At 39.0% G+C, this 11,482-nt stretch overlaps 1 protein-coding gene across 1 annotated transcript; it reads left to right on the top strand.

Annotated features, from left to right (window-relative positions):
• Positions 1 to 4,460: 4,460 nt before the first annotated feature.
• LOC121321424 (tudor domain-containing protein 1-like) lies at positions 4,461 to 7,499 on the top strand. Its single transcript, XM_041260366.1, has 3 exons — positions 4,461 to 4,699; positions 6,099 to 6,266; positions 6,383 to 7,499. Exons 1-3 carry the CDS (start codon positions 4,582 to 4,584, stop codon positions 6,673 to 6,675), a joined length of 579 nt encoding a protein of 192 aa, XP_041116300.1. The 5' UTR covers positions 4,461 to 4,581; the 3' UTR covers positions 6,676 to 7,499.
• Positions 7,500 to 11,482: the final 3,983 nt, after the last annotated feature.

The following is an 11,482-nucleotide window of genomic DNA, read 5'->3' as shown; positions in this document are numbered from 1 at the left end:
ACGTACAAAAATAGCATTTTATTCTAGCTGTCAACTGGGCTGTTTTCATTAAACCAACAAGTACTGAGACTATTCTGTGCAGTGTAAATACAGTACCGTAGTGGTTATAGTAACATAGTCTGTACAAGTAAGAAATTGCCATGTCGAGTGAAAAAACAACATGAAGTGATAAAGTAACTTCCAAAGTAGCACTATAGCATTAAAATGTTCAATGCAAAATGGTGCCTGTTACAAGCTCTTGCATCTGAATTGTAGCGTAATAACAGGAAAGCATAATCAATCCGACTGCAGACTCTGTATCATCTGATCCAAAACCACCGTACTCCACGTCTTCATCGTCTGAACCGAAGATAACCATAACCCAGAATCATTCAACGCACAGAGCAACTACTTCTACACATTTTTTTTTTCTATTCACATGAGCTGCAATATTTCCGCTTGGGCATTTTGCACATGGTTATTAAAAACTGGAAATTAATGGTGAAAATTTGACCATCAGCTAAAAGTTGAGGTGGGGCGAGCCGGGGTGTTAACAGAATCCGGTATGTGTAATGACGATGAACCTGACGAAGACCTGCTGTGTCGAAACGCCTACTAGAACTACTACTTTTTTGCTTGTTTGTTTGCTCGGTTTAGTAAAAAACATATTTTAACTAATAAAATGAAGAAAATCTTTTTTAAAAGACTACAGTAAATCTTGTCCTGATTTTGAGTGTGTTACCAATTGGTCTTTTGTACTCCAGTCTATAAATCAAGGCTGGTGGATCGATTTGAGATATGAGATCCCCACAAAGCCTGCAGGAATGTGGCTCTCCAGGTCCACCCTGGCACTGGTGTGTTTTTGTACCAGTGTATCTTGGGCAGGCTGTGCAGTGCAGGGTTGCTCAGCTGGTTCCTGTCAGAGGCACATGGAGTGAAGAGTGCTGTAATTCAGCAAGACAGATGCTTCTGGGGCAAGCCTGCCAAATAAGCACTACGGAGATGTTGCATGGGGAGGCATCTTTCGCTGTTCATGTCACTCTCCCTAAAATAGGTATGTGCTACTGTCTTGTTTTTAATGAGCAGTTTTACCCTCACTTAAAAGTGAGATGTTAATGAAATACAAGGATATGTCAGCGTTGCCTAAATTGATGAAGCATTGCACGAACATGTGTTACAAGAACTTATTCCACATGGTAATAGATCACCTACCTCTTTAATCAGAGGCTGAAAGATTAAAAAAAGATATATATAAAATGTTGTAACTGTGATCAGGCTGTGCATGGGGCAGAGCCATTGGGCATGTGTGTACCATGTAAACAACAGCAACATGTTTTTGTGAAAACGTTGAAACAAAGATTCTTGGACAATGTCTCGTTTACAGCAAGGTCTTTAAACTTTGTTACAGGAAAACAGTTAGACAGTTATCTGATAGAACAAGGATATGCAGCGAAGGAGGAAGATGCAAGAAGAGCTAGGCTGAGTGTGATATTAGTAAGTTTCAGCTCCTAAGCTCCTGCTTATTTAAGAATGTGTCTCTTTTTAATAATGCCGGACATTAAGACTTGATTACATTTGTTTTACTGTAGATACCATTTTGAACACGGCTTTAGAAAACTATAAAAGCAACGTCCATGAAAGGAATGAGGAGAAGAACCAAACTTTGTTTCCTGAGCCAATTACCCTTTGCATTGATGAAACGTTTGTTTCTGTTGTTACACACGTGACTTCGCCGGATGATTTCATCCTTCAGCAGCTACAGAATGCAAGTTAGTATCAGGATCTATTGCTGATCTTACCCAACAGGTAAGAAGTGTATGTCTGTTCAAGAAGCTCTCTTTTTTAAATGCCTTTGCTTTGGAGGGGTTCAGTTGCTGCATTTTTTTTTTTTTAAGTCTGTTAATGGCTCTGAGATAAAGCTTTGTCAAAATACGTATCACATTTTTAAGATTTGTAGAATAGTTTAAAAAGACTTTAATTTTAACAGGTGTAATCCAGGAACTGCAGATAGGCCTGGAAAACATGGTCTGCAAACATCTGCTTCTGTGGATTTCAGGCCTGCCCGAGGAACCACTCGCTGTTCACAGTTTACAGGTAGTTTAACATGAAACAAGGGCCTGCACAGAAGTGGGATGTAGCATGTGTTATTTAAGGATAATAATTGACTGGATCCCCAGTGCTCATCCAATAAATGCACGTCTGTATAGTTACAGGGCGAGTCACATGACCAGGAGCTCGCTGGTTTGGATCTTGCTGATCTTGCCTGGGGGCCCATGTGGAGTGGCACTTCAGTGACATCTACCTTCTTATCAGGCACCTGACAAGTACAGCAAGAGACTACTAGACTGAGCCCATATTGTTATTCATAATGATGATAATTAATTTTGCACTGGGTTTTAATATTAATTTTAAACCCCAACTGGAGAGAGTGAATATTTTTACTCTACCACTAAATGCATGTTTTATTTATATATATATATATATAATAATAGCATTGCATATTCTGGTATCTTGACACTCATCTTAAAGCCAATATAGTCATAGCATCTGCACTGTGCATTGCGGTATGTGTATGAGGCTTCTTTTGTAGAGGACAACCAGTGGTACAGTGCCACTGTTTTAAGCTACACCTCGAAGGGCAAGGTTTGCGTGGGATACACTGATTTTGGAAATTGTGAAGAGCTGAGTGTGGATCAGATTCGTCTCTGAAAAGTTTTTGCAGTTACCTATTCAGGCAATCCCTTGTGCACTGGCAGGTTTGTTCGTTTGGTTAAGTGTCTGTATAAAGCACATTGCCTTGGTGTTTGAATGTTAAAATACCCTGCATTGTTACAGCTTTCGGCTTGTGTAAGAAAGTCTGTCAGTTTACTCAAGGGTTTTAGGTACGTTACATGTGTATCTCTTCTACTACCTGAATGAAACAGGCTTGGGTGTTAAGAGGAGGAACTCTTTGGACTTCCATGAATACTATAAGAATTAAATGTGATTTAATATTTTCTGCTGTATACCAGTAATGATTTTCTTTTCTCAAGGTGTAAAGCCAATATTGGGCGTTTGGACACCCAAAGCTGTTCTGATAATGAAGAAGTAGCAGTAAATTTCTTCAAGCCAAAGTGGCTGGCCGGAAAGAAAGAAAAGCGCTGGTTGAGCTGTGCGATGAGCACAGTGATCCGCAAGCTGGTATTGCTGAATTGCTCATAGCAACAGGATACGCTGCTGCTGCCGACGGAGGAGGAGGAGGAGGAGGAGTAAAAAACACAAAGCTGATTCAGTTGTGAAGCTTGTACATCCCTTTGCTGAGTGTCCTGTTATGTGACATGTTGCATTGCTGTCTTACCATAGAGCCAGGGTATATTGTACTTAAATCAGATTTCAAAAGTTTAAGCACCAGTATGCACAGAACTGTTTTTGGGGTCCTCGTTCTAAATGTGGACCTCCTATTAATTGATTGTGTTGAACACATAGACTTCTTACAGACTCCTGGTCTCCCGTAGACCTATCTGGTTACATTTGGGTTTAATACAAACTTTGCTTTTTATTTTTTATTTTTTTTGTGGTACTCTTTTGTATACAGTAAAGATATTCAAATGTTTTGAGAATAATAGAAAATGTATTGCTGGTATCTTTTTAGTCCTGCCGGCGCTGAATGAGTTGAGTGTGGAGTTATCACGACACTGCCGTGCAGAGAGCAAGCTATTCACACCTGCTGTCGGAGAACCTTGCTGTGCCGTTTTCCCAGGTAAATATCTACATACACCAGACCATAAAGAATATAGAGCATACAATAAACCGGTCATCAGTTATGGAAAAATTAAATACGTGATCTTTTTAAATTAAAATAAAATCTTTTTTTTTACAGGCCTAAGGTCTAAGTAATGTTTGCAAGCAACAACTTTGGTTTGCCCTTGTGGCTGCCTTCTGAGCCAAAGCAAAATGGGGAAGAAAAAGACTTGACTAACAACAGTGTCTTGAATTCCTGCAGGTGATAGTAACTGGTACCGTGCAATGGTAAAGGAAGTTGCAGCTAATGGGAAGGCAAAGGTTTACTTTGTGGATTATGGAAACGTGTGAGTTAGCAGCTGACCAGCTTCGTCCCATTGTTGCGAAATATTTGAAGCATCCGTTTCAAGCAGTCAAGTGCTGGCTGGCAGGTACTATAGTTTCTTATACAGAATGCAGTAGGGTTATAGAAAAGGAGCTATTCTTGACTGTTACAGGAGTACAATTTGGGACGAAGTTGTTGTAAAGAAGTAAATAGGTAACAGTGGTATCTACCTCATTTTAACAGTTTCCAGGGTCTTTCTTTAACATGTGGACCCCTGTGCACTGATTTGTGTCCTTAGACCTTTCAGATTGAATTGCTACACTGGTGTTTCTTCTTTTTTTTTTTACCAAACCAGAATCTTCTATTGACTGATGTGTTGAACTTTTTTATATATATAGTGCACAGTGTTTAGCTTGCAATATGTAATAATTTCAGGTATTAAACCTGTACAAAAAGACTGGACCAAGGATGCGATTGCGAGGTTCCAGGCCCTCACAAGGGGGACTCAGCCTGACGTTCAAGTAGTGTCCTAGAAGAAGAGTGGATTTGGCATTGAGATGAGGTGGAAGGAGCAGAGAATTGCCAGCATACTGGTTGCTGAAGAACTGGCTGTTACAGAGAATGCCAACATTGCTGAAACACCAGTGGCTGCACCACCAGCTACTCCTCACACAGGTGTGTAAGTCTTAAGGATTTTCAGTGACCTGCACTTTCAGAAACTTCCCACTGGGTGGTGTCGGATCATGTTTTTTAACTACGTGAAAGTTTCTGCAGTTTTCTTTAAAGTTCACGCCAGTGTCATGGCTAAAGTACTGTATTTCATGGCATAATAATCACCTCCAGTCCCGTTAGTAGGAGATATATCTTTAAGTCAGAGTGAGGTAGTAAAGTGTAGTTTGGTTTTCCGCACTAGGCTTTAATAGACTGGTGCCTAGAGTCTTGCATTTTCAGCTTGGGTTAATCTTCAGTAATCAGTTAATCGCACAAGTTACATTTAAATACAGAAACATTTCTTTATACTCAAGAATCTGATTCTCCTAGTCGTCATGTTTGAAGAGAAAAATGATGATGCCTCATGTTGTTAAGAGGTTATCTTTTGAATATGTAATTTGTAATGAATATGTAATTTTGTCATTTAAAAAACAAACAAAAAACATATTGTTTTAAAATGAGGGTTGCAATGCAATTAATTAAAAAAACAAATAGTCAAAGTCTGCATCGCCACTCGTTCTGTTAGAAACTCTAAGTTCTACCTGGTTCCTGTCTGGAATGATTCTGATCTGCTTTTCACTGGGTAAACCACTGCTTGTTCAAGTACCTGCACACCAGAAAGGTTCTGGTTACAAGTTCCACTAAACAGCAAGGGTTACATTTTCCAAAGTTGGAGAATGCACGCCTCATGGATGTGCAGTACAGTCTGTACACATTATTGGAATTTAGAAGCAGCTGGTAATTATATTTGTCTGTACCTTTTTAATTATATGTCATGAAGCAGTGTAACCGTAGCGTCTCCCTGTTCCCAGGGGGCGTGTTCATTCTGGTGGGCAAGCTGACACACAGCACTGTGTATCGTCTTTGCAAATTTGCTGTCTTTAGTGACTTGTAATCACAATAGGGTCCAGCTTAAGTAGATCACGGGGTTGGGAAGCCTTTGAAATAAGGGTTAAAATTATACTAAGGCTATGTGCCTAGGTCACCTCCACCCCCCATAACAAAGAAACTATCTTGGATTCAGTGATATATTAAGGTGACATTTGCTTCCATATTGTTGTAGTGCGACTGCTTATCTTTCAAAGAAGATGCTTGGTGACTAAAAGAGAATCTGAATACAATATGCTGGCTGCTTTGTGGTGTTAGGATGCCATCGCCACTCCAGGCTGGCAGACAAACCATTCCTTGGGTGGTTTTTACAATTAACTATCCTATGAGAGAAGCTGGAAAACCTTGTAATATTGTGTAGGCTTTCAGTAATGCCATACTGGCAGAGAGACCCTTCGCTAGTTAAATTTTAAACAACATTTAATCCAGGTGATTTAAATGTATTAAACTTGCATGCTTTTGTCTTTGCTATTAGGTGATAAGAACTGGTACAGAGCTATTGTTCTGGGGACATTTGACACTGCTGCAAGGGTTATTTATGCAGATTATGGAAATTCAGAAAGTGTTGAATGTTCCAGCATTCTCCCCATTCAAGAAAAGCACTTGGAGCTCCCTTTTCAAGTTGTGAAGTATGCACTTGCAGGTACTGTTAAAATGTTGAATACACATGTAAATTATATGCAACCACAGTATATTCTGTGTGTCTGTGTCTGTGTCTGTGTCTGTGTCTGTGTGACTTTTTTTTCTTTCTCCAAGCAGCACAAAGAGAGAGCCCTGGAGAGTGGCCACAGTCGTCTGTAGAGCACTTTAAAACACTGTTGCAAGGCAGGAAGGCATTTGCATCAGTGCAGGAGTTTCATGGGGATTTGCACACAGTTCACCAGAACAGCTGTGCAGAGGATGAGTCTGTTAATGTGGCTCAAATGATTGTGGAGGATTTATCAAAATCCAATCGTAGAAGTACTACTCCCAAGAGTGTAGCTCAGACGACTGTGGAGGATTTAACAAACTGCACTGCCGCTCCAACGACCACCGGTATATATACCTTATAAGATTTTATTTTCTTGATTTTTTAATACAAAAATCAAGCTTCAATGTGCCATATTGTAATCATTTTAAAAAAGAAAAGAAAACATAATGTTATTGTTATTGCAGACAAAGTGTTGCTGTGCACGCCTGAGCCAAAAAGTAAGGCAGTATTTTACCTTTCTTAAATATTTATAAATATTCTTTTGGTACAGTATGTGGAATCTCAAAGGTTTGTAAACCATGGTTCTAAATATATATATAATCTTTTTTTTTTTTTTTAAATGACCGCTTTTGTAATTTTTCAAAGTTGCTGCTGCCTCGTGTTCAGACCCTTCTAACTCGGACATCCTTCGAAGCAGCGACTGTTAAAGGGTTCAGTTAAACATGCACACTGAAGGTGTTGGTGGCCTACATGGCTGCCATGTTCAGGTGACTTTTTAGATGTCATGATTTTTCCACGTAATCCATTTACTGTCCTCTGGAGAGGGGGATTGGTCTGCGACTTGCCCATAGGTAAACATATATATATGACACACATACCATTGTCTTCCTATTTGGTACTCCGCTGTATTCTATGATTCCGTTTAGCCCGGGACAGACAGGCAGGCAGGCGCAGCACGCAAGGCATTTTGCTGCCTGTGTCGCTGCCATTGCTTTCATATGGTGCTGGACGGATCAGGCACCGGATGATGCTGCTAGTCCCGCGGTGACGCTGAGCGGTACCGCTCAGATCGGATCTAGAGCGCACAGTCAGTGCATTACCCAATCATAGCCAAGTGCTGACAAGACGTGCTTGCCAGGAAAAATCATGAATGAAACTCTTTTCTACAGAGGTGTCCAAGCACCCTGAAGTGTTTGATCCCTCCCATATTTCATAAAAAGGACAGGCAAGACAGTATTTTATACATCACCCCTGATAAGCATCCTTCCTGCCGTTCTGTAGTTCACTACTATTTTTACTAAATAACTTGCTGTGAAAGCATATATTTTCTAGCACGTTAGTAGGCTGTCAGCGTATTGTGTTTTGTTTGCTAAGCTCAGATCGTTCATTTGGTACACCTGCATATAGATGACAGAAAAAACATTGAAAAACAAACCAGTGTTTTTATTTAGTAGATTATGGGGGGGGGGCAAAAACTTTGTATCACATGCTGTAGAATTAATAATGTTACGTTGACATATTGAAATTACACACTGCTTTCTAGTTTTCCAAAAATTGAAAAATGTGGCATTTCAAAATCTAAGATGAAATGCTGTAATACTATTGTAGTTTCCGGTAGATTTTTGGAGATACCATTTTGTAGTTTCTTAGATTGCATGATGTTAAATAAAATATCGAAATTATGTTCATATAGGTTTTTTCATAATTATGTCTGCATCCTAATACTCTACTAGGAGATGCAAAACTTTTGGTCATATATGTAAATTATATTCAAGTACATAGCCTACGGTGTGGTAGAGACAACTACTGTACCCTGCAGTGCGTACCGCTCCTGTGTGTCCGAGTGCAGATTAGCAGTACCGCACGCTGGAAATGCAGTGTTGTCCAATGAAAGTCTTTTCATAGCCAACTTTAGCCACGTCAACAGTACAAATCATTTTGCTTCATGTTTACAAACCATGTGATCATAGATGCCATTCTCCTTTCACTATGTCCAGGGATGTTTTTGTTTCAGTTTAAACCCATTTCTGGTTTTATCTGAAAGTGGTCAGAGAATGTCTGAGCATGTAGCTTCTCTCTGCCTTTTATCTGAGAGAGGTCAGAGAAAGTCTGTGCATGTAGATTCTCTAAACCCTCTAGTGAACCTTCAGGGCAGGGTTAAGGAGCAATGGCAGCACAGCATGGAGGAGAAGTGCTTGTACAGCACACAATGTTTAGTTGCGGTTGTATTCTGCGAATGCTTTTATTTGGTGAGGTGTTTGTTCAGAATAAAAGTGCATTCTCAAAATGATATTTTCATTTATTGCTGAAAAATAAACAAGTACATCAGTGATTGAGCATTTAACAGAAGAGCAGTGTGTGCACGCTATTAGCAAATTCTGTAGAATCATACAGAAAGCAACGTAAAAACACAGGTGAATGGTAGTAAGTACTGTAGTGTTGACTTTCAGAACTAAAATGCTAAATCTAGATACAGCTCTAATCTCAGGTGGAAAACAAGGTATGCAATTATCGTCCTTTATCCACGATCTTGCAGAATTACACGTACAGGACAAAATGATCTGAATGTTATGGGTTTTGTTGTTGCAGTGTTAATAAAATATTCTTTCACTAGTAAGTGTGCGTTTGTTTGTTTTTTCCTATTTGTGTATCGGATTTTCAATTTAATTTTAATTTTTTCAGGTTGTCATCTAAAGCTAAGAGCTAGTTTATAACGATTGTTTACTGTGCATGATCAGTAATACCAGCAGTGAAGTTGTATTTGTTCTGCTGGTATCTCTGCCCTGAACGCAGCTGCCCCCATGCTTGTGCTCAGACCCGCTCCTGTGCATTTGAAACTGTCATGAATATTGCATGCATGCATTCTTGTATAGGGAGTGTCTGTCACGGTGAGATTGGAAAAAGGATTTCTGATATGGAGCCTGTTCTATATATTTTATGTTATTATTTTTAATAACTATAGTGTTGTCAGGTCTGCGGTTTTCCCGCGGACATGGGCTACTTTAAAAACACATTAAGGAGTCACGGATTGATAATGTAAGTAGATTGGTGGCATAGCTTTAAAAAATGTAAACTGTTTTCATGTTTACAATATTGTTGGGGATACAGTAGCAGCATTAGTATTTCAATAAAAGGATCACACTGTAATTCAGTCGCTAGCCAGGTACGAATGTTGATTTGTCCCTTCAGAGCTTCCGTACGAATTTGTTGCTAGTGACGTGTGGATGAGCTGGACTGGGGCTTGTAGTTTTTATCAAATTATATACCAAGTATCTTTTCTTACGAAAGCTTTTGATTGTTTGATTTTTTTTATGCATAGGCCTGCGTGTTAATAATAAGCTTGTTTTCAGTTAAAACAAGTAATTGGGCTATTTTTAAGTGACTTTTGGCGGTAAACCCAGCAGAAATCTGGCAACCCTGTATGTAATGCCTGTGTATTGAAGGGGAAGAGAGACAGGCACTTGAAGCAGAAACTTTCTTTTAATTTTAAAATTGTTTTTATTTTTTATTACTGTTCAAATAAACAGGGAACATTATGGTTTACACAAGAAACCAGGGGGGAGAGAGAATCATTTTACCAGAGGAGCTGGTTTTGTTCTGGGCAGGAGCTGACATGAACAAACAGCTGTTGGCACATAAAGCAGATCATAACACACAAATCTGTCACGTTTACAAGCTGTTTCAAAATAATTTTACTTACTCCTTATCCTTTGTTCAAGTGTCCTGAGGTGGCTGAGGGCTTGTCTCTGGATTATTTCTGTTCCAGTGAACCATCGCAGCTTCTCTTATTTAAGCAATAAAACTTGACTGCAGGTCAGACATGTTGACTTATTTGGGTTTTTTTTCCCAAAGCACCAGAACCCAATGATTTCCACTTGTACCCCACCCAGACTGTACTGTCTAACTTTTACCTCTATATATAGAAATTGGTGCTCAGAATCCGAAATTGACTGGAACTTCAGCTGTGTAATCTGCCACTTGTTTACAAAGTTGCACAAGTGTAAAAACAAGCAAACCTGCTTGAGACTGGCAGATGATTCTGGAGGATCAGAAGGGATCAGGTGTTGAATAACTTCAACTCAGCTCTTAAATGATTACAATTCACTGGAATTGTCTTTGCTGACCATCACAAATATATACTGTCCGCCTAATATCTCAGTAATTTAATTAGCTAAAATGTAACAAATTAAGCATAAGCAGACTTGTATTCTATCACACACAGCCCTGCTACAGCAAATACCCAGCATTTAGTATGTAGTAAATACAATGTCTTACTCATTTTTGTCTAACCCTAGCTACAGGCATGGCTAATCCTCTTGTGCTCTGTGTGGAATATTGGGTGAGAATTTGCCTGGGCTTATGTTCACCCCCTCTCACTGGGCTGACAATGAGCTGCTGTGGTTTGGAATTGCTAATACACTGGTATTACTAACAGCTCTGCCAATCGGACAAAATAATTTCTGCCCACCAGACACACTTCTAATTCTTACAGAGATGGTTATTGTGGTAATATTGTGTATTGATATTATCAACACATATTACAAGTATAAACAGCTTTCTTTATCATCAGTAATACACCAATAGCACTGCATTCACCAGTGTTTGTTATGGTGGCGGTCTATATATTTTGAAACCTAGGCTAACCAATGTGTTGACATGATTTATATAATAATAATAATGAAACTGTTGCAGCCTCTCCTACCAGCTAAAAGAAATATGAAAACTTGAAAAAAAAAATAAACATGTAGCTTGAATAAAAAAATAAATACATAAATAATGCAAACTTAAGTATACTTAAAATGTATAATTATTAATGAATTATATTCATTAATTATAACATAATTATGTTATAAAACAAACAACCACACGCGTTGGAGTAACACCAGAAAAGCAAACGCAGCGTTCTGCAGCTTACTGCTTTATAGACAAACACAACCTCGCTGAGACCCTTCATCCTTTAATTAAAAAAAAAAAAAAAAAAATTTGCAAAAAATACTTTAAACTTGACCTTCCCAGCAAGATCCGAGGAGCTTCTGCTGATGTCTTTGATCCCGGATTTCCGCGAAGATTAAGACTGACCGTGACAAATGTAGAGCCTTATCCTTCCAACAGTGAAAGCTATTTAAACAAAGATTTACTCGTCGTGATTCCCCCGGGAAATCCATCAT

This window comes from Polyodon spathula, chromosome 10 (assembly GCF_017654505.1).
Source record: "Polyodon spathula isolate WHYD16114869_AA chromosome 10, ASM1765450v1, whole genome shotgun sequence".
Taxonomy (NCBI): Eukaryota; Metazoa; Chordata; class Actinopteri; order Acipenseriformes; family Polyodontidae; genus Polyodon; species Polyodon spathula.
The sequence above is the reverse complement of the archived record's forward strand: the minus strand, read 5'-3'. Positions and strand labels throughout refer to the sequence as shown.